This window comes from Solanum pennellii, chromosome 1 (assembly GCF_001406875.1).
Source record: "Solanum pennellii chromosome 1, SPENNV200".
In the NCBI taxonomy this organism is placed as follows: Eukaryota; Viridiplantae; Streptophyta; class Magnoliopsida; order Solanales; family Solanaceae; genus Solanum; species Solanum pennellii.
The window spans coordinates 2,742,880-2,769,651 of NC_028637.1; the positions used below are offsets into that span (position 1 = coordinate 2,742,880).

The following is a 26,772-nucleotide window of genomic DNA, read 5'->3' on the forward strand; positions in this document are numbered from 1 at the left end:
ATCTAATATCCCACTTTTTGGGTACCAAATAAGGTTGTTTGACTTTGGTTTGGTACAATTTGATTTTCTAAAATGCACAATTAAAAATAAAATAAATTCATGATTTTTTTGTTTGAAAATATATGACATGATAGTAAAATCATGATTAATTTTCATTCAGATAACAGTAAACAAAATTAACAAAATTACTAAGATTTTTTCTCAAATTGATATGGGATAAACATATGCTGATAAAAGAATAATAAAAAAAAAATTGTTTTAAAAGAATATATTTATTTTTTAAAAAGAACAATTTTTAGCTCATATGAAATAATAAAAACATTTTAAATCAAAATATCGACTATAAAGCATTTTCAAATGAAACTATTGATTAGGCATATTATAACTTTTACATAATTTAAGACATTTTGACTCTTTCCCAAAAAAATTACTTTAAATACGGCTCGAGTTTGAGTCCATTTGAATACTGAGCCACTCTTGTTAGAAAATATTTTACTTTTTTTTAGTGAATTCAAATTTAATCAGACTCTAATATAGATGCCGAATACGGTAAAAATAAATGGAAAACTTACATAAATATACTATAATAAAAAAAATATTTATTATTAATAGCAATAATATTTTTTTCGCTTGACCATTTTTAATTTATTTATAATACAAGTTTAATACATATTACAAAGAACAATATATTATTACATATAATACAAGTTTTAATGATCGAATAATATATTTATCACACATTTTAATACACTTATAATATAATGTGACAATTTTTTACCAAACAAACATAATATATTTCAAAAACAAATATAATTCAAATATATTGCATACATAATTCACTTTTAATACATATTACAGATTTATCACAATATTACTATATATGATAATAAACAAAAAAAATATCGCTAAAATTAATAATTATTTTTTAAAATATATTAATTTATGTAATTTTTTCAAAATAAATCACAAAGCCCATTAGCAGCTAAAACCTGTAACACAGTTTTTGGCGGACCTTTCAATCTTGTTTGGAACAGAGTCTAAGTTTTATTGCTTTCTTGTTTTCATCGACATCATCAACTTTCTCCTTCTTCAAATCTACCGCACACCCACCTCCTCATTCATTCTCATTTCTCTGTCAGAGTATTGATTGGTAAGCTAATTACACTTCTTGTTCCTTGTTTTCTTCACTTTCTTGTTATGTGCACTGCTATATTCTTTGTGGGTTTTGATTCAATGTTCTAAAGATTTGTTTTTTTTTCCATGCCCATCTTGTCTTTCATCCCCATTTCTCTGTTGAAGTAGTGATTTGTAAGCTAATTACAGTTCTAATTGCCTGTTTTCTTTCATGTTGTTGTTATGCTTTGTGGGATTTGAATCAATGTTCTAAAGATTTGTTTTTTTTTCCATACCCATCTTGTCTTTCATCCCCATTTATCTGTCAAAGTAGTGATTTGTAAGCTAATTACACTTCTTGTTCCTTGTTTTCTTCAGTTTCTTGTTATGTGCACTGATATATTCTTTGTGGGTTTTGAATCAATGTTCTAAAGATTTGTTTTTTTTTTCCATACCCACCTTGGCTTTCATCCCCATTTCTCTGTTGAAGTAGTGATTTGTAAGCTAATTACAGTTCTAATTGCCTGTTTTCTTTCATGTTGTTGTTATGCTTTGTGGGATTTGAATCAGTGTTCTAAAGATTTGTTTTTTTTTCCATACCCACCTTGGCTTTCATCCCCATTTCTCTGTTGAAGTAGTTATTTGTAAGCTAATTACAGTTCTAATTGCCTGTTTTCTTTCATGTTGTTGTTATGCTTTGTGGGATTTGAATCAATGTTCTAAAGATTTTTTTTTTTCATACCCACCTTGTCTTTCATCCCCATTTATCTGTCAAAGTAGTGATTTGTAAGCTAATTACACTTCTTGTTCCTTGTTTTCTTCACTTTCTTATTATGTGCACTGCTATATTCTTTGTGGGTTTTGATTCAATGTTCTAAAGATTTGTTTTTTTTTTCCATACCCATCTTGGCTTTCATCCCCATTTCTCTGTTGAAGTAGTGATTTGTAAGCTAATTACAGTTCTAATTGCCTGTTTTCTTTCATGTTGTTGTTATGCTTTGTGGGATTTGAATCAGTGTTCTAAAGATTTGTTTTTTTTTTCCATACCCACCTTGGCTTTCATCCCCATTTCTCTGTTGAAGTAGTTATTTGTAAGCTAATTACAGTTCTAATTGCCTGTTTTCTTTCATGTTGTTGTTATGCTTTGTGGGATTTGAATCAATGTTCTAAAGATTTTTTTTTTTCATACCCACCTTGTCTTTCATCCCCATTTATCTGTCAAAGTAGTGATTTGTAAGCTAATTACACTTCTTGTTCCTTGTTTTCTTCACTTTCTTATTATGTGCACTGCTATATTCTTTGTGGGTTTTGATTCAATGTTCTAAAGATTTGTTTTTTTTTTCCATGCCCATCTTGTCTTTCATCCCCATTTTTCTGTTGAAGTAGTGATTTGTAAGCTAATTACAGTTCTAATTGCCTGTTTTCTTTCATGTTGTTGTTATGCTTTGTGGGATTTGAATCAATGTTCTAAAGATTTGTTTTTTTTTTTCCATACCCACCTTGGCTTTCATCCCTATTTTTCTGTTGAAGTAGTGATTTGTAAGCTAATTACAGTTCTAATTGCCTGTTTTCTTTCATGTTGTTGTTATGCTTTGTGGGATTTGAATCAATGTTCTAAAGATTTGTTTTTTTTTTTCCATACCCACCTTGGCTTTCATCCCTATTTCTCTGTTGAAGTAGTGATTTGTAAGCTAATTACAGTTCTAATTGCCTGTTTTCTTTCATGTTGCATTGAGATGTTGTTTGTGGGTCTTGATTCATTGCTCTAAAGATTTGTTTTTTTCCATACACATCTTGTCTTTCATCCCCATTTATCTGTCAAAGTAGTGATTGGTAAGCTAATTACACTTCTAAGTCCTTGTTTTCTTCACTTTCCTGTTATGCTCTGCTTTATTCTTTGTGGGTTTTGAATCAATGTTCTAAAGATTTGTTTTTTTTTTCCATACCCATCTTGTCTTTCATCCCCATTTCTCTGTTGAAGTAGTGATTTGTAAGCTAATTACAGTTGTAATTGCCTCTTTTCTTTCATGTTGTTGTTATGCATTGAGATGTTGTTTGTGGGTCTTGATTCATTGCTCTAAAGATTTGTTTTTTTCCATACCCATCTTGTCTTTCATCCCCGTTTCTCTGCCAAAGTAGTGATTTGTAAGCTAATTACAGTTCTATATGCTTGTTTTCTTTCATGTTGTTGTTATGAATTGAGATGTTCTGTGTGGGTCTTGATTCAATGTTCTAAAGATTTGATTTTTATTCCATACCCACCTTGTCTTTCATCCCCATTTCTATGCTTCCACATCTCTATCTCTCTGTTAGTGTAGTTCTCTGCTTCCACATCTCTATCTATCTGTCAGTGTAATTCTCTGCTTCCACATCTATTTATTCGTCAGTGTAGTTCTCTGCTTCCAGATCTCTATCTCTCTGTCAGTGTAATTCTTTGCTTCCACATCTCTATCTATCTATCAGTGTAATTCTCTGCTTCCATATAGTTTAAATTGTTTGTTTTTCTTCATTTTCTTGTTTTGCATTGTTTCATTCTTTGCGAGTCTTGAATCAATGTGAAAAAGATCTGTTTTTTATTTCCATACCCACCTAGTCTGTTATCCCTATTTCTCTGCTTACAAGTCTCTATTTCTCTGTTAGTGTAATAGGTACGGACTAAGCTAATTACAGTTATAATTGATTGTATTCTCCATTTTCTTGTTTTGCATTGTGTTATTCTTTGTGGGTCTTGAATCAATGTTCTAAAGATTTGTTTTTTCCCCCTATCTACCTAGTCTTTCTCTGCTTCCTCATCTCTTTCTCTGTCAAAGAAATAGGTACAGACAAAGCTAATTATAGTTCTAAATTGCTTGTTTTCTTCATTTTGTTGTTATGCATTGATTTGTTATTGTGGGTCTTGATTCAATGTTCTAAGGATTTGTTTTTTTTTCCATACCTACCTCCCCATTTCTCTGCTTCCATGTCTCTTTCTCTCAGTCAGTGTAATAGGTTCGGACTAAGCTAATTACAGTTCTGATTGTTTGTTTTCTTCATTTTGTTGTTTTGCATTGTTTTTTTCTTTGTGGATATTGAGTAATGTTCTAAAGATTTGTTCTTTTTCCACACCCACCTGTCTTTCATCTGCTTCCACATATCTTTCTCTCTGTCAAAGTAATAGGTACAGACTAAGCTAATTACAGTTCTAATTGTTTGTTTACTTTCATTTTTTTGTTTTGTTTTGTTTTATTCTTTATGGGTCTTGAATCAATGTTCTAAAGATTTGTTTTTTTTCCATACCTACCTAATCTTTTATACCCATTTCGCTGCTTACACATCTCTCTCTCTGTCAAAGTAATAGGTACAGACTAAGTTAATTACAGTTCTAAATCGCTTGTTTTCTTCATTTTGTTGTTTTGCATTGTTTTATTCTTTGTGGGTCTTGAATCATTCTTCTAAAGATTCGTTCTTTTTCCACACCCACCTAGTTTTTTATCCCCATCTCTGATTTTTTCATGTCTTGCTCCCCCCTCTTTTTCTCCGTCCAATGTAATAGGTACACACTAAGCTAATGACATTTCTTATTGCTTGTTTTCTTCATTTTCTTGTTAATCATTGTGTTATTCTTTGTGGGTCTTAGATCAATGTTCAAAAGATTTGTTTTTCCCCAGTTCTTGGCAGGAAGACAGGAATTGGATTACATTGATCAGGAAATGGATTCTGCAGCCATGACTAGCGTTTGTGGCAAATCTGCTCTTTGCTCTACTCCCGTAAGGCCACTTTTATATGTAATGTGTGTTAATCTTAAATCCTGCTTTGTTATTAATGATATGCTCTTCTGGGAATTGACCTGACAGGTTAAATATCACTAAATAGTAATAATACCTATGGTATTTAATAATTGCTAACAAAAAAATCATATGATGTGTTAAAATATTTTGGTATTTTAGACCGGCAAATGCTTGGTATCAATAAAGACTTAGCTAAAGATAGGGCACACATGAAGAAAAAGATCCATACAGGTGATAGCTACTAGTTGAGGATAGGTTTTAGACTTGAATGGAACTTTAATTGTTTATTTTTATATAAGTATATTTTATTTATATATTTTACTATGATATGAGCTTAAATGAAGAAATGAGGATTCATATAGCCGACCCCAACTTGTTTGTGACTGAGGCGTAGTTGTTGTTTTTGTGTTAAAAGGTGTTTCTTTTTTCTTAAAACTACTTGAAGCATCATCATGTAAAAGAGAGGTTGGGAGAATTTGCTATTCACCTTGTTTGAAGTCTTCTAGGCACATTTATCTCTTTCTTTCAATATATAAACGTTCTTGCACACATCTCAACATGAGATTCCCAGAGGGAATGTTATGGTGCATTTTGTTAGTAGGTATTTTCTGTATGAGTTGAAATATATGCTGCTTTTTTGCACCTTTCTGCCTGCCAAATGAAGATCTTGATGCTACAGATAACCTTAAATTTTGGGTGCATGTTCTGAATAGGGTTTATTTTTGGGGAGAACGAGCGGTATTAGGAGCTCGCAGTGTAGCTTTATAGCTGGAAATAGGATAAACTTTCCAAGGCAGACAGCTCAAGCACACAGAGTTCGTACTAATTCTCGCAAGGGTCATGGTGCTCTTACTGTGACATGCCGCGCCGAGAAAATTCTGGTGGCAAATAGAGGAGAGATTGCTGTTCGCGTGATCCGAACTGCCCATGAGATGGGAATTCCTTGTGTTGCGGTTTATTCGACCATTGATAAAGATGCCTTACATGTGAAGCTAGCTGATGAATCTGTTTGCATTGGAGAAGCACCAAGTAATCAGTCGTAAGTTATCAGAAACTTGCTGTTCTTATTGGACAAAACTAAGTTTAAATTCTTTGCATTTTTTAAATATCAAGCCAAAGATTTTCATTGATAATGACAAGGCCATTAGTTCCGTATACAAGAGGTATACCAAAAAAGGAGAAACCTACAAAATATGGTTCTCTCCAAATGATACCCAATCCTCTATACAAACCGGAACTAAATGGGTGCACCAAAAGAAAATTCTTAACATTTTCTTATCTTTATTTGATCTTCGTTTCATAGTTTTCATCTCCAAGAATCACGGAATTTACATCTCCATTTACCATGTATAGGTATTTAGTGATCCCAAATGTCTTGTCTGCTGCTATCAGTCGCGGATGTACAATGTTGCATCCTGGATATGGTTTCCTTTCTGAGAATGCAAGTTTTGTTGAGATGTGCAGAGAACATGGAATCAACTTTATTGGGCCAAATGTAAGTTCCTACACACGTCATTATCTTATTACCTATACCTGTAGGCATCTGTATTTTCCATGATATCTGTGTTGTATTCAGTAGATACTAACAAAACAGGAGCACGAAAGGTAACACTTAGTATTATTCTAATCGATTCATATTAGATATTAAAGCCATCAATTCAAGACATTGAACTTAAAGTATTTATCTAGTGTGATTCCTATATAGATGCTCATGATCACTGCTATATCAAGTATAGTAGTACAGTGAAATCTTAATCTGTTTTATCTATCTGTGTATGGTTTGAAGAAATTTAGCTGATCCTCATGTCTTGTATATAAACATGGGAGTTCTAAGGCACCCAAGGGTGTGGCATAGTGGTCAATGAAGTAGATTATGCAAAAACAAAGTGATTTCTTCCCATCTGTTCCAACCTTGGTGAACATAATTATCTGGTACCTGTGTTGGTGGGATGTAGCAGGTACCCTGTAGAATTACTTGAGGTGTGCTTAGCTGGCCCCAACACCACATTTATTAAATAAAGCTTCTAATAATTAGCTGGCGTTTTGTGGGTAAATAATCAAATATTTGGTTTAAGAGAAGAAATTACTAGGATAAATTGAAATTTTTTCAGGCTTCAGCCATGTGAGTTTCAAATAGAGCTCTGTGGTATGACCCAGAGAGCTTGTTGTCTTCTGCTCAATAAGATCTCTCGAATAGGTATATCTACATCTCTTTATAACTACCTGGTAGTTTCTCTTCTTCCATCAGAAGATAATTTTTTCAGTATAAGCTGAATGTTTTAATACAACAATCTGACACTCTCAAGCATGATAAGAAAGAAGAATTAGCTTTGAGATTAGTGACTTGTTGATGGAGGTCCCTTTTCTTGTTTCTTTTCCAAAACAGCAAACATATACATACATAACCATGTCATTTCCTTCCCTTGCTCAATGGAAGCATATGCATCATTTGCCCTCAGAATGTATTCTGCTATGTTTTGGTTAATAGCCACATAAATTAAAAGGATTACTTAAATTCTTTGACTTTTAGCAACAGCTTTCTCTGGCTTTAAGTAAAATCTTATTTTTGTAATATCCACTTCCAACTCTGTTCACCAAATAAAAGTAAAAGTTAGTAAAGGACAATATCACACATCCCACTTAATCTGAGAGCCATAATAAACATGGTCATTCGTCCCAAGGAGTTGATCTAGTGATTGAGGCACTGGAGTGACAGCCTGGAGATCCCTGGTTCGAATCCTAGCAACAACACTTGTTGGGCCCAGCTGCTCCAGCTTTGCTAGGCAGGATTGCCTTGGTAATCTGTGATTGTTGGTCGAACAGCCTGCCTGTGGATCAGTCAAATTGTGCTAGCTGGTCCCAACACTATAAATATGAAAAGACATATGGTTGCTCAAAACACGAGGAAATGTAAACATCATTATAAAAGATTTTATCTTAAAATTGCAGCCAGACAGTATAAGAGTCATGGGTGACAAAGCCACTGCTAGAGATACAATGAAGAATGCTGGTGTTCCAACTGTACCAGGAAGTGACGGACTATTGCAGGTATCACTGTGTCATGCCATAATTCTTTGATTCATTTCCGTCATTTGAACATTGTCATACGCACATGCATTTTATATTTATTTGTGTAAGTGTTGCTGTTTCTTGGCTACCTACTAATAACTAGATAATCCCCATTGTAGAGTACTGAAGAAGGTGTAAAGCTTGCCGAGGAGATTGGTTACCCAGTGATGATTAAGGTAACTTTTCTCAAAACTGAAGTAGCTTGAATTATCAAATGCTCTGTGGTGAGGTATCTAAAATATATCCCTTCGACTATATTGATTATATCAGTATATGTGAAATACCTGTCACTTGTGCATTTGGAGACTGATTGGCTTGATGGGTCTGCTTGCTGGACTTGTTGTCTCTTTAATACTAGGCGGCTATAGTATTATGGACTTTTGTGAAAACATTTTCCGGTCTTGAATACCTTTCCGCATTAAGAGACTGGTCTTGTTTTGTTCTACAGTTATCATCCTTGTCTCATACATAGGTTTGCTTCTTTTAGCCTCTGAAGTTGTGTATGACATGAAACTTCTTTTCTGGCATTCTACTTCTAGTGAATGTTCTCTTCTAACAATGGAAACTGTATAGGACTTGATGTAGTTAATTGTTCTTAAATGGTAATTTCGAATAAAGGATCAAGTCATCAACTTGACAGGTCTAGGAAAGACATTTTTAACATAACTAACTGGGCAAAATTTTATTGGCATAACTAAAGGTATCCTGACATTTCCAGAGAAGATATTACTACACCGATGCAGACTCCGTGCTTCTTGCAAACCCTCTTCTTGATAAATGCAAAGAAAGACGTCAATTAGCGACACTCTCAACTGGAACAATTGTTATATTTTGACACAAGCAAAACCTCCATTTACTTTGCTCATTTTGAAAATTTTACTGAACTGCTTCACTATCAAATGTTATATTTGAATCCATCATTATTTTAGTATGAAAAGTTACATAGTTTGAATATCATACTGTGGTACAATGCTATATCTGGTTCTTATCTACCTGCTTTGATAGTTTTGTAATGCTTAATTTTAGTCAAGAATATAATAAAGGGAAACAGAGAAAAAGGATGTTTGATGCACAATTATGGAAGTTATTTGCTCGAATAAAGTGATTAAAGTTGAGCGACTGAAGGGTTGTCACTGATCTTGTGAAGCTTTTATGTTTTGAAGGCAACAGCTGGTGGTGGTGGACGTGGAATGCGTCTTGCTAAAGAACCTAATGAGTTCGTAAAATTATTGCAGGTACTTTCTTTGTATCATATGTCAATCTTTAAGTCTCAAACAGTAGGTGAAGATCAGTCTCTTGCTTTTGACTTCTTTAATCTCTGGAGATTCATCCAATGAGATCTTTGGAATTTTCATATAGATGAAAGTACTATTTCGTGTAATTTGTTATTGAGGAAACTGTTGTGACTGTTGCATTTCATCTTCTGCTTTCTTCACGCACTTGTTATTTTCAGATATCATTGATATTATTTCCTGAGCATTTGATAATATCTCATATCACCGTGCTCATGCATGTGAACGGAAACTCTTTTTACATAAGCTTGGCACAGCATTTTCTTCCATGATGGTCTCTAATCATCCTTTTCTATGAATCATACGTAATTTAGCAGACCCACAAAACATATCATGAAGCATCATTGCTCTTACCCCAGATTTCTGACTTTATCGCTAAGCTTGGTCTTTTTTCACTTTCAGCAAGCTAAGAGTGAAGCAGCAGCTGCATTTGGAAATGATGGCGTTTATCTGGAGAAGTACATCGTAAATCCTAGGCACATTGAATTTCAGGTATCGTTGCACCTTACTTCATGAACCAAGAGGATTTTCTAACTGAGAAAAAAAGAATTTGACTCCATAGAGATCGAAGTTTTACGTGAGTTCTTGGAAAGAACTAGAATACTTTTTATTTTTAAAAAGCCACTCTGTTGTGGGAAGAATTGGAATACATGTATCAAATGACTGACAACTCTTGGATGTTGGACATTACATCTTACAACTGCTAATGAGCTGTTGTCTCAGGCTTTGTGTGCACATAAAATGTCTGAGTTATGGATTTGTGTTTCTTTTGTTTTGGCAGATTTATTTCTTTATATTGGGACTCGAAATTTTCACATATATTTGACCCAGAAGAATCAATCTTAGAAAAGAAAAAAATGCTTTGCTTTTAGTATAACAATTATGAACAACTTCTACAATAGACACACACTATTTTTTTTAGTATAGTGCCTCTGTCTTTTCTTATCTGATTTAGTAACTGGTGCTAGACATATGATGACATTTAACACTCGTCCTTTAATTTCAACTAGTCTGAGATATCTGTAGTTCAACCTATTTCAGTTTGCTGTTTATTGAATCTGTGAGGAGCCCAGTTGCATCTTTTACCCTTAGCATCACCAGTGATCAACATAAACTAAATGACCATTAGAAAGTGCATTTCTTTTCTAAAGTATCTTCTTTAATCAATCTCATGCAGAAAAATTAAATAATCCTAATTATTGTTTGAAAGTATTGTAGATAGTTTATCTCCTTATAGGTGGTAATCCTTGTTGGTTTAACCATTCACATTGTAATATACAGTTAATATTCTATTATATTATGATTCAAATGTGCTGATTCACAGCTTTATGCTATATGCAGGTTTTGGCGGACAAGTATGGTAATGTTGTACACTTTGGAGAGCGTGATTGCAGTATTCAGGTAGGTACAATGTTATACAAATATCTTTTTTTTGATCTTCTGCATTTTTGTGATTTGCATTATTGGGAAGCTCTTCCGTATTATAAATTCTGTAAATAATTGGTGATGCTTCATTTTGTTGTAACATGGTTGGTTGAATGTCAAACACTCCTTTATGATTAATTATGTTTAAGACAATCATTATATTGTTAGACTATGTCAGTAATCTTGTTTGGTCAAGTGGCATACACTAACAAACTGCACCATTGAAATGGCTTATTTGTGCAGAGAAGAAATCAAAAGTTGCTGGAGGAAGCACCATCCCCTGCATTGACACCAGAGCTGAGGAAAGCCATGGGTGATGCAGCTGTGGCAGCAGCAGCATCTATAGGTTACATTGGTGTTGGAACCATAGAGTTCCTATTGGATGAGAGAGGCTCCTTTTACTTCATGGAAATGAACACTCGTATTCAGGTGAAAGAAGCTCTGTTCAAGATCTGAGCTTTTTAGATAATTAGAAACTCAATGATAACAATGTAATCTGCCTTCATTGTTTCTGTTTTAGTTTTATAAAAAACAATGTAATCTTTCTTTTACTTCTAATATTGTTTAGCAAATAATGTAATATGTCGATTTGCTGAATATCTAGGTAGAGCATCCGGTGACAGAAATGATATCCTCTGTTGATCTGATAGAGGAACAGATCCGTGTCGCTATGGGAGAAAAGCTCCGATACAAACAGGTAACAGAGAACAATCAATTTTTCTTTGAATTGGACTTCTTTTTCTGGAAAGAGACGGACAAGGAAAATTATAACAATTTCAGTGAAAAATTGTGTTTTGACTTGTACTATATTAAAATGAGAGTTCAAAAGTCTGTAATGCTTAAAGTAAGTTGCATGGATCAGTAATTCCACCATTTAATGGTTGAATTTCTTTGTAATTCGGTGCATAAAAGTAATTTTGTAGTGTATAAAATGGTCCTTTGTTGCTTTGTATTATATAAATGTTGATAGAGAATCAGATAAGAAATGATAAAAAGAATTCCTCTGAGGAGTGATGATATCTGTAAGATCGCCAAAAACAGAACTATGGTTAATTATCTAATTTTCATTTGTTAATTTGTGTTCTTACTTACAGGAGGATATTGTGCTTAGAGGACATTCAATTGAATGCCGTATAAACGCAGAAGATGCTTTCAAAAACTTCAGACCCGGCCCAGGTTTTATTGAATTTTCTTTCGTAGAATAATATTTTCCTTTATAGCATGATTAATAATGACCTACAAGGCAGACTCTGTCAGAATATTTATTTACAAATTAAGGTTGAATCATACTTCATTGTGATATCAACCGGCCTGGGTAAGGAAATCATTCTGTGTTTCAGAATGGTGTACATGACGTTAAAAAAGTCCTCAGATGTTTTAATAAGTTCATATTGATCCCTGCATGTGAATGTTGCCAGAGATAAATATGCAAATGCCATAGCAATATAGACATAATTCACATCGTTTCTAATAAATTTCAGTTAATATAGAGATGATAAGTAGTTGATGACTTTCTTTATTTGTCTTCCCGCAGTTCCTTTGCTATTATGGTGGAGTTACCCCGATTTTACATTTCAGAAGAAATTGACGTAAAAAAAAATTGCTATTCAATTCTTGAGTTCTTATAATTTACATTGGGAACTGTCTGCATTAAAGTGAAACTTGTGAGAAGAAAATGACATTTATGATTTGTATGACTGAATTGCGCTTTGTTGGATATGCTCAATTCTGTTTACTTGAATCAAAGCCAGATTGTAAAGCAGAATAGACATTACTTTCACTGTTTTGCATTTTACCTGATATATCTGGAAACTGAAGCTTTTTTTTTTTCATGAATAGGGAGAATCACTTCGTATTTACCAGCTGGAGGTCCATTTACGCGTATGGATAGCCATGTTTATCCTGACTATGTGGTTCCACCTAGCTACGATTCCCTGCTAGGAAAGGTGGATTTCTTTCTCTTTACCGTCCCGTTTTCCATGTACCTTGAACCTCTCTTGTATTTCTTTATGGACATGTACTGTGGGGGCACTTGGGTGGTCACTCTTCTCTTCTTAAGTCGCTGCTTAATGCTTTTCCCATTTCGAATTATCCAAGTACAATTGCCACAAAGTCCAGCAGAAACCATGGAAGTTGGTACTCATGTTTTTCTAGACCACCCAATGAATGTTTAAAACCAGAAGTAGATTTGTGCGGTAGTAAACCTTATGCAAGACATGTGGTTTGACGATTAGTTTATCTTTACTGATTTTGAAAATTTTAGCCATCTTTCCGTAGTCAAGTTACAAGTATTAAAATGGATTCTGTGGACTGGACTTGAGCGAACTTCTATTGGAGTATACGATTATAGAAGAATGCATGACTATTTTTCCATTTCTCATGTCGATGGTCGTTATTTGAAGTTGATAACACAGCAATTAAAAGCTGTTTGATCTTTGTTGCAGCTTATTCTACTATTTCCTTCTATTAACATTTCTTTTTTCCTAAAAATTATTTATGAAACTGTTGCAGCTCATCGTATGGGCTCCAACACGCGAGAGGGCTATTGAGCGCATGAAAAGAGCACTTGATGACACCGTTATCACTGGTAAGACCAACCTTCAATGGTTTCCTGGATATATGAGTGCTTCTTTGCACCGCAAAGTAGAGTTGGTTCCTTAAGTTGCCATGAGAGGTTTAAAATCCACCCAGCACTTAAATTACATTTTCTTTTGACAGGAGTTCCTACCACAATAGAATATCATAAACTCATCCTTGATATCGAGGTAGGTGGACTACCATGTTCTTAACGTGTATACTGACTCGGGAGATTTCGGTGAACCTAATTTTGCTTTGTGTCCTTTGTTCAACAGGACTTTAAGAACGGGAAAGTTGATACTGCTTTCATTCCAAAGCATGAGGAAGAATTAGCTCCGGTAAGTAATGGAATTGATATCTTTAAGCTTTTAAGCTACAACATGACCATCTTCATCGTCCATTTTGAATGCTATTGCTTGCTTGCAACTTGTAGTGTAGAAACGCGAAAGATTAGATGATACAACACTTAGAAACTCGGTAATGGTTGTACTAACCATAAATCCTAATCTTAATATTTCTCTTGTTTTTGCAGTCATATAGTTCAATCAAAATGAGATATAAGAATTTGAAAAATGGATTTTTCTTTTCAACAACATTACCCAGTGTGGGGAGGGTTTAGGGAGGGTAGATAGACTATTTCCAAAAGATCCTCGGCTTAAGCAATGCGTATCAAAGCAGTTAGTAATTAGATAACACTTCTATGTTCCATCTGATGCTAGACAGAATTCTATTACAAGAACAACAACGTACCTAGTGTAATCTCACAAGTGGGGTCTGGCCGTCTGGGGAGGGTAATATGTACGTAGACCTTACCTTACCTTTGTGGGGTAAAGAGGTTGTTTCTGATAGACCTGCGGCTCAAAAGAAGTAGACTATTCATGTGCTATCCATTTAAGTTTTGCGTTTTCCAGTATTTTGTCAACGGGCGGATGTATACTTTGGCTCAGGCACTGCATATGTGTTTATTATAACTACAGAAGCATAAATAATAGATAAGTGGTAGAATCTCAAACTCGAACCATAAATTTCAAATCGTGAATCTGTCTCTTGCTATCCTTCTTATAATACATGTGTAACTAAATGTCAAACTGTTCTTGAAAGCTACTTTTTTTCCGCGCAAATACGCTGTAATTTCATTATTCACTAGTGTAAGTTGATATTTTTCAACTTTGTGATTGCAGCCTCAGCAAATTGTTCCAGCAGCAAGCAAGGAGCTGATCAATGCCAATGCTTAATTATTCTTCTATTTAGTTTTAGTTTTTTCTTCTCTGATTTTCTTGCTTCATCAAGTGAATATAGTTTAAGAACATTACTCTCATTGGAACTTGAAGTGAGTGCATTTTTGGATATAACTTTCATCTCCTTTAATATTTAGCTTGTTGTATTTAAAGATACACAAGACTGAATGAAATTATTCTCTTTCTATAAATCATCTTATTATGTGATTTCAACAAAATACAGAAGATTGAGTGTATGCAGACGTTACCTTGCCAGTCTTTTCTTTTATCTCGAGAGGGGTTAATTTAAACCCCTATGGTAAAATAAGAACTAGGCCCCACCCACCTTCAACCTTTGTAACGTTGTTTTCAATAGACCGTCAGTATTTTAGAGAGGAGGTGGTATGGAGGTTTTACCCCTTTAGAATTGTTAGTAGGCGCGAATTCAAACTAGTCAAGTTGCAGTTTTCGATAGATTGATAGCTTTAGTTAAGTTGTTGTTTTCAATAGATTGTCAGCTTTTCGAAGAGGAGGCGGTATGGAGGTTTTACCTCTTAGAAGGGTTAGTAGGCGTGAATTCAAACTAGTCAAGTTGTTGTTCTCGATAGACTATCAGCTTTAGTCAAGTTGTTGTTTTCGATAGACTATCAGCTTTAGTCAAGTTGTTGTTTTCGATAGTCTGTCAGCTTTTGAGAGAGGAGGTGGTATATCTCTTAGAAGGGTTAGTAGGCGTGAATTCAAACTAGTCAAGTTATTGTTTTCGATAGACTATCAGCTTTAGTCAAGTTGTTGTTTTCGATAGACTATCAGCTTTAGTCAAGTTGTTATTTTCGATAGTCTGTCAACTTTTGAGAGAGGAGGTGGTACGAAGGTTTTACCCCTTAGAAGGGTTAGTAGGTGCAAATTCAAATTAGTCAAAGTTAATATATTTCGAAAAATAAATGATTACATAATTTATTAGGATCAATTTAAAATAAGTTGGGATCAGTTATATAATTACTCTTTTTCAAATTCTTGTGTTCTTTTTAAATTTAATTTATCTTAAGCCAACCAATAAAAGAAATTATAATGGCCTATTAGTTCTACATTTTTTTTTATGAAAAAAAACATTAGTAGGTATGGCTAAGAATGCTCCTAGAAAGCAACGATTCAAATTTAATGTAATAATGTAATTAAAGTAATATATTTTAATTAATTGATATCACATATATAAACATAAATATATTTTTTTTACGTTTATATTCAATTACAAACATGATATTTAAGTAGAAGATTTCACGTTTGGCATGATATTTTTACGTATGATTTCGACAAATATGCCCTTATATTATGAAAATTTATGATGAAATAAACTAGCTAATACAAACAAATTGTTATCAGCGCATTAGAATTATATGAATTTGTGATGACATGTTTTCTAAATTTAATTTTAACTATATTAGTAAAATATTTAAAAATAATTATCTTATATAAGTGATTTATTGCGTAAGTGTTTTTTTAATAATTTAAATATATATAATTAAATTTAGTATTTATTATACTTTTTCACGAAGTAACTATAAAATCATTTTTACATAATTATTACGAGGTTAAATCATGAAAATATTTAGAATTCGAGTCGTAAAAATAATTATTAACTTTGACATTAAGTAACGCGAGATATTTTATATATCCAGATGTTTTCGGTGCTTTTGATAAATTAATAATTTGAGAGAAAAATGATTTCTATTTTTATTTTTGAGAAAATTATTTAAGAAAATATTTGTGTAGAACCCCAAATGCTACTACTACTGAACCCACACACAAACGCTTTTCACTTTCAGCAAGCGCCACCGCTCTCCGCCGATCGCCGTCGCCGCCGCCGATTCTGTATTTGACCTCCGAAACCCTAGAAGTTTCACATCGTTGATAGATTCTTCTAGAAGAAAATGTGGAGGAGACTCTCTTCTCAGCTCCGAGCTCTAACTCCATCCCAATCTCCTCCGAAATGCAACCTCTTCGTAACAGGTTCTGTTTCATCTTCGTCTCTGACCTCGGAGATTTTTCGTCCATCCGTGGCTCTGTATAATCGACATTTTAGCTCTGAATTTGGTACGCTACTATTATTTTACATCTTATTTGTACTATTTACCTCACTCTCGTTGGCTTGAACTATAAGAGTTGAACGATTATATGTATGTGTGTGTGTGTGGAGACATAAGATCTGGATTGTGAGTTTTACTTCTCTCTTTTGTGATGTTGTATGTATTTAGATGTTGTTTCGTAGCCAGTAAGAGTGATGCAATTATTAGTAATATGGAAATTAGTTACTATTTGTAAAGGTGATAATAATGTAGGGTTTAGTTATTCATGTATTAGCTATTCCATCCATAAAATAGTACATAGATTTCTCGTATTAGTTATGAGAGTTTCTAATTTTTGAACCAAACATAGTAGTTCTAATTTTATGAGAATGAGAATCATGTGATATGTTGAGAATCTCTTATGATAATCATCTACGCTTGAGACGTATCTTAATGCGTGAAAGTTATATAGGATGGCCATACGTAAGTATTTATATCGCCTCCAATTTTTATGAAATACAAGATGCTCAATGAATGATACGAAAATGACCCCCTTATTGTATATTTGATGGTAATGAGTTGAGAATATTTTGTTTAAATTTTGTAAATCAGGCAATGCTTCTAAGGAGGATGAAGTTGAGCATGGAGTAAGTTCTCATCACTCTTATCTCCTTAATCTTATCTATATTGAGGGGTCTGGACACCATGGTTATAAGAAAAAAGAACAACATCTCTATATTGATTGTTAGATAAACAATGTGTTGGTCTTATGGTGTGTGTTGTTGAAGAAAATTCTGAATGATTGATTTACAGTGTCTAGAGTTTCTTTTTATCATTTTGATAGTCTTCTCATATTAAGCCAAGGGTCTATCAGTAACAACCTCTCTATATCTATAAGGTAGGGGTTGTTGTGCATTTTAATTCTTGAAACTGGTAACATGTGTATATATATATATGAACTAGATCTGCACCCTGTTAGTGCTATCTATAATTGCAAAAACCCAACCATCCTTAGGACTACAGCTTAACAAGGAACCTATTATATCAACTAGTGATTCAGTCACCTCTACATATTTTTCTTTACACCAAAAAAGGAACAAATGAGTACAATTCATCTTGACTTTCTGCACAGGACTGCTTTGGTCTTCCAAAATTCTGTAGTTCCTCTATTCCCAAATTGTCCACCATATACAAGCTGGGACAAGTTTCCATTACTTCTTTTGTCTCACTGCACCACCATTATAGTTCCAACACTTCAATAAATCACAACTTGTTGCTGGCATAGACCATCTTAGTCCTACCATGTTCAAAATAAGTTGCCACAGTTGTCCAGTTATGGGACAATGTAGAAACAGATGGTTATTGTTCTCTGGCTGCACCAACATACAACATCTAGAGCATGAATGAAATCCCCTTCTTCTTAAGTTTTCTTGAGTGAGACATGACCCTCCCTAGACTCCACTTGTGGGATTATTGCATTGGTATATAGTTGTGTTTTGATTGTCTTTTCTGTAATAAAAAGATCATTTTGATAATTCCTTTTTTATATTATTTGCTTATAATTGTTTGTTGGAACTTTTGGAGTCTGTTCATTACATAGGATTTATTGTCGATATGGATTGGTTGGAAGCTGTATCTGAGTTATATTAGAATAGTTCTCAGCGCCAAATGCACACTGCTTGTATCTCTGTATGTTCTTGATGGAGTGATTTTAAGATGTATATGTGTTGCGTTATGACTTGTGGTGGTACTAATATTCTGTGGCTAATGGAATATGGATCAACATGCCTTTTGCAGTGTCCAATAATTTGAATGGAAGAACTACATTACATGTTATGCTGTTATTGTGGTTTCTTTGTGGAATACGTTGATCAATAGTGTTTTAGCATTAACTTAAATTAGTATTGTTTTCTTCTGAAGTTTTGAGGATTGATATTGTATCTTCAACTTCTTTCAGAACTTACTCAAAACTAGATTGAATAACATACATGCTTCACTAACATCGCCTTACAAGGGTTATACATCATGTTTATCGCAATACAATGCCGCGGTCCCAAGTTTCCCTAGAAGGTTCATTACAACGGGTGCTTCTTCAGTTAACATGGTTTCTGAAGATGCTTCTGCTTTGGCAACTCCACGTATCAAATTTAAGAGGCTTGATAAAACAGCAAAACATATAATGCAGGTATACAAAATGTGATCTTTTTTTCCAGATATTGCTCCCTTCAGTCTCTGATGGTTTATTTTGTTGCCCTTTTTTCTTTTCTTTTGTTACAATTTAAGAAATTATGATATCATCAATGTCTAAGGGAAGTCCTATGTCTATTATGATGTAGATTCTTGATAAGGAAGCTGTTGAAGAAGTAAGGGCGCAGAATGAGATTCCTGATATAAAGCCTGGTTATATTATCCAGCTCAAATTGGTATAGAAGCTTCTCTCAAAAGGACCATGTCTCATTTTTTAATTCCTATTTAACAGCCAGCATTGAACAAATGCTGTTATTTTGGTTGTGTATTTTTAATTTGTGTTTTGTGCGCATATGATCCTCCAACATCTTGGACTGATTTCATAGAAAGAAATTCCTGCATATATTATATGACTTATGAAAAACAAAAAGGAAAATGTGGTTTTATTGGTGGTTTGATGATGGTTATATTGCAGGAAGTGCCAGAGAACAAGAGACGTGTTTCAACTATCAAAGGCATAGTGATAGCAAGGCGCAATGCTGGTTTAAATACTACATTCAGATTAAGAAGACTTGTGGCTGGAGTTGGGGTTGAAAACCTATTTCATCTGTAAGGCATCAAGTATATATGTTTGTTAGATTCTTAATTGAATGCTCTTTTGGTTGTCAGTTAATGCTTGCACTTGCTAGATTTAGGTTATGTTGTTATTTTCTTTTAGTATTGGAAAGTGTGAGAGGTTAGCTTTGGTAGGTTGTAGGAGAGGGAAAGTTAGGGCAGAGAAGTACTAGGGAGAGATGATTAGACAAGACATAATGCAACTTCAACTCACTAACTTGCTTTTTTAAGCGTTGGCCGACCTGTACAAGGTGTTGCTCACTTTCCCTTACTAGCTTAGATAGGAGATTATGGAGGACATGGATTAGGCTAGAGGATTAATTAGTAGTTGTGTGTTGCCTAGCTTCCCCTTTCACATCAGTAGTAGTAGTATTACTCTTGTAGTTCTTGTCCCTCGATTTCTGTACTATTTTTTGTTTTTGTACTTCGATTGGCTCAATTTTTCTGTAGTTATTGCCAATTCTTATTTGTCCATCATACTTTGTCGATTTGTATTGTTGTCATTTTTTTCTTGAGCGCAAATTCTATCAGAAAACAACTTCTCTACCACCTTGACTCTACCCTCCCCAAACTCCATTTTTAGGATTACATCGGTACATTGTTGTTGTCGTAACACAACGTTGACCAAATCTAATTTTGGATAGTGATACTTGCTTAACCTGATTGCAGCCACTACTATAGAAGTTGTAGTGGTAGAAAAGTCAAAAGAGTGTGATGCTTTTTTTGATAAGCATTTGCAATGGCTTGACATCAAGGAAGATCCTCAGGTGAGAATATAAGCTTAAGTTATTTTGACCTAGAAAGTTAGCATGGTGTTCGTTGACCTAGAAAATGAAGGCCCTTCAGAGATATACATTGGGACATGTACGATGAATCCAAGACTTGGGTTTAAGACTGTGAGAGGTGACTCATATCACTTTCCAGTCATGATAAGGTTGCACTAGAGATCAACCCTTAGCTCATTCATCTTTGTCTTAGTGATAGATGAATTAACATGACAAAAGGAAAGGTATCATGATCTATGTTATTTACGGATGACATAGTATTGGTTGACGAGATGTGTAGGAGTTAATGGTTGGATAAAGTGTGGAGAAAGACTGTAGACTATAAAAATTTAGGTTAAGCTAGACTAGAACATAATACATAGAGTGCAAGTTCAGTGACCTTACACATGAGGCGGAGGGGGAAGTGAAAATCGAGGAACTAATCATACCCAAGAGAGGAAGCTTCAAGTATCTTGAGTCCATAATCTAAGGAGATGAAGAGATTGACCATGATGTTGTACATCGTATGGGAGCAGGTAGGTGAAGCGGAGGCTTGCATCCGGTATATTATGCAATAAGACTTTGTCGTCAAGGCTTAAATGTAAGTTTTACAAAGTGCTAGTTATCAACACTTCTACGACAGAGTGTTGGCCGATGAACGCAACGTTCAAAAGATGAAAGTAGCAGAGATGAGATGCTCAAATGGATGTGTGGACATATTCAAAGAGATGATTAGGAACGAAGTTATACATGGCAAGCTGAATGTGGCGAGAAGCGAATGCGATGGTTAAGGCATGTGTAGAGAAGGTGTGAGAGGTAGACCAAAGAAGAACTGTGGAAAGGTGATTAGACATGACATGATACAATTTCATTTGTTCGAGGACATGATATGGAGGTTGATGATTAGGATATAGAAGGTTAGTAGGTAGCTGAGGGTTGTTATTTTCTGTGTGGGGAATGGGTATAGGCTAGCTTTTTCCTCTTCTTTTTTCTTCTTAGAAGTATTATTCAATTGTCACACAGTTTCGTAATCTTTGATGTGTATTATTCAATTATCGCATGGTTTCGTAATCTTTGATGTGTATTACTCTCTCTGTTCACTTTTAATTGTCCACTATTTCAAAAATAGATTTTCACTTTTACTCGTCCACTTTGGACTTTGCCACATCCTTTTAAGAAACAATTATTGATATGAGTATTTTACTATGGTCTTTGCCAGAACTCAGAAGGGAGTGACATAGTACTGTTCTTACTCGACTCCCTAGATATGTCTCAATATCTCATCAACTGTCCTCTTTGATCCAATTTGTCTGTCAAATGGGTGAACTTAACTCTTCTTCATCAAAGTACCTTTACTGATGACACTCTCCTTTTTGAGCCAAAAGGAAATTTTTCTTTTCATTAAACTCATCATGCACCTCTTATTTTTTTTTGATAAAGGTAACATTTACTTCTATACATCCACAGGTATACTACATCAAAGTGTAGTGCCCCTCCCAAAAGTTTTTATTTACATTATTTTTAGGATCTTCTAGTTACAGCCAATCAATAACATTAAACACATCTTCAGTATCTCCTATACTACTTACTTACACAAAAAGTAGTAAAACCCTAGGCAGTTTGTCTTTATCTTCTGAATATTGTTCTGTTTTCCTTCAAAACATCTTTTATTCCTTTCCTTGCAAGTTGTCCACCAAATGCAAGCTGGTACAATCCTCCATCACTTTTCCCTTTTTCCTGCATTTCCATCCTTGTTCCAGCATTGTAGGACTTATATAATTCGCCCAGGTTTTGTCTACTTGATCTTCCTCTTGTGGATGAACATCTGCCACAATTGATCTGTGCATTTGCTGTGTAAAAAGAGACGGTTAACTGTCTCCACCTGTTTTTTACATAAATAGCATCTAGAATATAGATTGGATTTCTTCTTGTTCAAGTTCTCATGTGTCAAGACTGCCTCCTTTCCAAAAGCCATTTGAAGTAATTCACCTTGTAGGGAATTTCTGTTCTCCAGATCATCCTCCAGGGCCCATCCTGCTTGCTGCACCTCAGTAGAACTGATTTCTCTGTATGCTACAGCGAATTCTCCCCTTCTCTCCCTCTTCCATACTAGTCTATCTTTCCTCTCCTGTCAGATTGGTAGCTATATGCATTTTGCCATAGTGCACCTCTTATATTGTTTTTCATTGGCAAAGTATTGTTTAACTTGCACAATTTACATCTAAAATCTCGTTAGTTATGCATAACACAGTGTGACGTTGGATTCCTGCAAATTTGTGGGTGTGTTGCGTAGTTAATAATTGTAGAGGTGTTCCACAATTTTCTTCTAGAGCTTTCACAAAATTGGATTCCTAATGTTTAAGTAATTCGATTATTTGCAGGTACTCTCCCAACCTAAAGGAGATAAAAGTGTTGGACAAGAAAAGAGTGAGGAGGGCCAAGCTATACTATCTCAGGGACAAAATGAATGCCCTGAAAAAACACTAACAAGCTAGCTCATGTGGAAGGTACAATATAAGTGTTCAATGTTATTGCCTAAAGAGATCTATCAAATTCTTATACGGTGCCTGAGAAAATGATGTTTATCTATCAGGGTTGAGCCTATCATTTCAAAGTTGTTTCGCCAATGTAGAAGACTGCAGCAGAAAAGAATCTTATTGTTCCAATTCCGGGTTACAGGTTTTACTTATATCTGTTGATCAATATGTATCAGCAACATACTTTTCCTTTTCGAGATTTTGCAGGTAACTTTTAGTATGTCGCAAGCAGGTCTTGCCATAGAATTAGCATATCTCTTTTTGTTAGATTCTACGATACTCATAAACTGAGAGTTGTTTTAGAAAAAAGATCTTTTGTTGTCTACATCAGAACTGAATGAAAAGCTATAGGATCTTTACTAAGTTTTAGCGATTTCTGATGTGCTGTACACTTCTGGTCTCTGTGACCTACCTAAAGAGACTCAAATAAAGCACATTTCATTGTATTGAATATTTCTCTTTATTTTTTTGGTTGAATAGTTTGGTGAGTTGTAGTTTGTAAAATCTGTAATTGGATTTGGTCGAAAAGAGTGATCGAAAACTCAGTTGAGGAAGCTCTTGAGCCCTAAAACTCGAAAGAGCTTATGGATGGTGCTTTGCCTTGTTTAAGCTACCCTTAGTGTAGACAAGGCTCCTATGTGTCCTCTTCCCACTCTCAAAGGGCAGTCTGGTATACTAAGCTCTTGCTATGCGTGGGGTTTGTCCTTAAGGGCGATTTGGTATACTAAGTTCTTGCTATGCATAAGGTTCGTCCTTAAGGGTGGTCTGGTATGTGTAGGCAAGGCACACCAATGCGTCCTCTTTCCGCTCTAAAAGGACAGTTTGGTATACTAAGTTCTTGCTATGCGTGGGGTTCGTCCTTGAGGACGGTCTGGTATGTGTAGGTAAGGCGTACCGTGTGTCCTCTTTCCGCTCTCAAAGGGCAGTCTATACTAAGTTCTTGCTATGCGTGGGGTTCGTCCTTAAGTGCGGTCTGGTATACTAAGTTCTTGCTATGTGTAGGGTTCCTCCTTGAGGGCGGTTTGGTATATTAAGTTCTTGCTATGCGTGGGGTTCGTTCTTAGGGCGGTCTGGTATACTAAGTTCTTGCTATGCTAGGGTTCGTCTAAGGACGGGAGCATAGATATAGTATTATGAAGTGTTAGTCAAATATACTACCCTTTTTGTTTTAGTTTATGTGGCAACATTTTGTTTTTGATACGTTGATCAAAAAGAACGATAAGACAAAAAAATGATAAACTACTAAAATTTGAAAATAATTTAACTCAAAATTTTATTGGAATAGTGACACTTTTAGTTCTATAACTATTGATAAATTTTGACTTTTGTTCATGTTGATATGTGACCTAACATTATTTTTAGTCCTCTTATTAAAGTATATATTATATTTGAATAGTATTTTTTAAACACATATTTATCCTCAAATATAAAATAACAATACAAAGTTTAATTTAATATATGCAATATGGATATAGTACAAAATTGATCACAAATATCAAAGACACTCCCAATTATCGAGTTTAAACAATTGGTAATGAAGAAGACTCGAAGACTATTTTGCATCCATAAAAACAGAGAATTAGTATTAATCAGATTACTAAATATATATTGGTTCACGTTAAAGTATTAAAATAATTTAAATATTAATTTAATTTTTTTTTTTGTAACTATAAATTCGTGTGGGAATGAGATTACAATTTTTGGAAACTTTTTTTCCATTTTTTTCCTTTTAGATTCCAACTTGGTTTTGAAGTTAAAAAAAAACGGAAAAGGGTCAAAAATATATTTGAACTATCAGAATTAGCTCAAATATACTCTTGAAGTATATTTCGGCTCAAATATACCTTTACTGTTAAACTATTAGATCAAAAATACCCTTCTCATTAACAGAATTGGTTAAACGTTACTTAGATGCCATGTGGATGTCACATGGCATGCCACATGAGCCAATAGAGTTCCACTCATGCCGCGTAGACTAATAAACTTATCCCTAATTTCTCCAGATTTTCTCCGTTTTCCGTAGAATGTAGAAACGATTTCACTGAAGAACATAGAACCCCTTCCTCATTTCTCCATTTCCTTAGAACGATTTTACAAAATACATAAGTTATAAGGGAAGGGTATTTTTGACCCTATAGTTTGAGGGAAAGGGTATTTTTGTGCCGAAATTCAAGGGTATATTTGAGCTATTTCCAATAGTTCAAAGGTATTTTTGACCCTTTTTCGTAAAAAAAAAAATAAACACAATTCCTATATCTGTTTCTGTTCAATTCTTAACTCTGTTTCTGTCTTTTTACTTAGTAATCGATTTCGTATAGCGATGTATACGAATTCAAATAATAACTCAATGAGAGATTTCGAGCAGGAAGAGACAAGTCTGCATCTGACGAAATTGATAGCTACAAAACGAGGAGGACAAGACAGAGAGAGCGGAAGCATAGATGCAGCAATAGTAGTAGTACTAGTAAGAGATCGATAAACGAGAGGGGAAGAGGAAGTATTGTGATTCTAATGAATCAGAGTCAAGGAGTTGGAGAGGAACATTGTAATGCCAATTTGTGTTTGTTAAGTGATAATGCTACGACTTTCATTGCTGATTTAACCCCGCCTGTCGTTGAAGATCGAGGTGATTGGCCCTGTAATGCCTTCCGCGGAACTACTTGCTGCTGCAGCTAAGTTAACTGAAGCACAAGCTGAGTTGAGGGATGTTGAGGTCAAAGAAGATGCGGATTTGTTTATAGGAACTCCACCTCCACCGCCTGCTCTGGTGATAGAGATAGAATCAACGAACGAGACTGAGTGTTTTGAAGAGGTTACAAGAATCATAGCATCAGATGCAGACAACTCGTATGATGTTCTGGGCGCGAACAGAGGTATGTTGAATGAAAACATAAAGAAACGGTTCTTGAAGTTGTCTCGTATAGTGCATCCTGATAAATGCACTCATCTTGAAGCTCACTACGCGTTCATCAAGCTGAACAACGCGTTGAAAGATTTGCAAGATTTAGATAAACGGAGAGAGTTGGGATGAGAAAATAAAGCATAAAGAAGAACAAGAGGAAATGAAACGTTTGCAAGTTGCACGAAAAAGAGATGAATGGATGACTACATTGCCTCCAGAACGAAAATCTGGTGACGTTGTGAGAACGTACTCAGTGACGAGGTTTAGCAAGAGCTTGAAACAAGGTCGCGGTGATACTATTGCCTGGACAGACACCCCATCAGTTCGAGCTCAAGAAGCTGCAACACTTGCTAGATCAAGTATCGATGCAGAACTGGTGGTACATTATAACAAAACGAAACGATCAAAATCTATGGTGGAAAGGCATCAAGAGACTGCAGCTCGTAGCAAGTCAATGAAACAATCGAAGCATGAACCAGTGAACGAAGAATGGAAAGGAAATCATCCATGGAAACCTTGGGATCGCGAGAGGGATTTAACAGCCGGAAGGGAAAATGTTGAGTTTGATGCTTCAGACATGTCTCAGAGTCTCACTTCCAGGTTTTCTTCACGACGACATATTAATGCAGGCAAGTCATATCTCGTTGAATCAATCTTTTTTGCCACATTACCTCTCTAGAAGAGTTGTGGTCCATGTTCGTTGTGTTTGAATATGTACTGAGCTCGATATGATGGGGTAATCGTTCTAACATGTCTCAGACTCTCACTTCCAGGTTTTCTTCATGACGACAAATTTTACATCTTAATGTAGGCAAGACATATCTCGTTGAATCAGTCTTTTTTGCCACATCACGTCTCTAGAAGAGTTGTGGTCATATTCGATATGTTTGAATATGTACTGAGCTCGATATGATGGGGTCATCGTCCTGAAGATTATCGTGGACAATGCTTAAACATTCCTCGCGCTTGACCAGTGTTTAGGAAGCGTGAAGCGGAAAAAAACGATAAAGCCCTGATGAAAGCGCTCACATACTCATTCTAATCTATGAAGCATAAAAGGCTCGTATCGCTTTGCTTCATCACTTTTCCTTGAACATTGTGCTTGAAAATTGCTAATGTATATTTGGGGTTAAGGAGACCCCTTTTGTTGTGTGATTCTACATGATTTATATATATTATATCTTCGGAATCGCAATCTCGATAAAAACGTAAAAGAGATATCTCTTTAACTATGAAACTTAAGT

General features: G+C 34.8%; 2 protein-coding genes and 1 pseudogene across 2 annotated transcripts; all 3 read left to right on the forward strand.

Moving 5' to 3' along the window:
- Positions 1-990: 990 nt before the first annotated feature.
- On the forward strand, positions 991-14,675 carry LOC107007097 (biotin carboxylase 1, chloroplastic). Its single transcript, XM_015205567.2, has 17 exons — positions 991-1,150; positions 4,761-4,859; positions 5,594-5,919; positions 6,234-6,375; positions 7,830-7,928; positions 8,069-8,125; positions 9,113-9,184; positions 9,644-9,733; positions 10,583-10,642; positions 10,910-11,095; positions 11,271-11,363; positions 11,761-11,842; positions 12,506-12,612; positions 13,178-13,253; positions 13,385-13,431; positions 13,519-13,581; positions 14,425-14,675. Exons 2-17 carry the CDS (start codon positions 4,803-4,805, stop codon positions 14,476-14,478), a joined length of 1,611 nt encoding a protein of 536 aa, XP_015061053.1. The 5' UTR covers positions 991-1,150; positions 4,761-4,802; the 3' UTR covers positions 14,479-14,675.
- Positions 14,676-16,231: 1,556 nt separating this feature from the next.
- Positions 16,232-23,079, forward strand: LOC107007994 (50S ribosomal protein L19-1, chloroplastic-like). The gene is made up of 7 exons (XM_015206875.2): positions 16,232-16,551; positions 17,136-17,170; positions 18,481-18,708; positions 18,860-18,946; positions 19,186-19,319; positions 22,471-22,596; positions 22,683-23,079. The coding sequence occupies exons 1-6, from the start codon at positions 16,389-16,391 to the stop codon at positions 22,574-22,576; spliced, it is 753 nt and encodes a 250-aa protein (XP_015062361.1). The 5' UTR covers positions 16,232-16,388; the 3' UTR covers positions 22,577-22,596; positions 22,683-23,079.
- A 1,047-nt stretch (positions 23,080-24,126) lies between these two features.
- Positions 24,127-26,701, forward strand: LOC107016528 (annotated as a pseudogene).
- Positions 26,702-26,772: the final 71 nt, after the last annotated feature.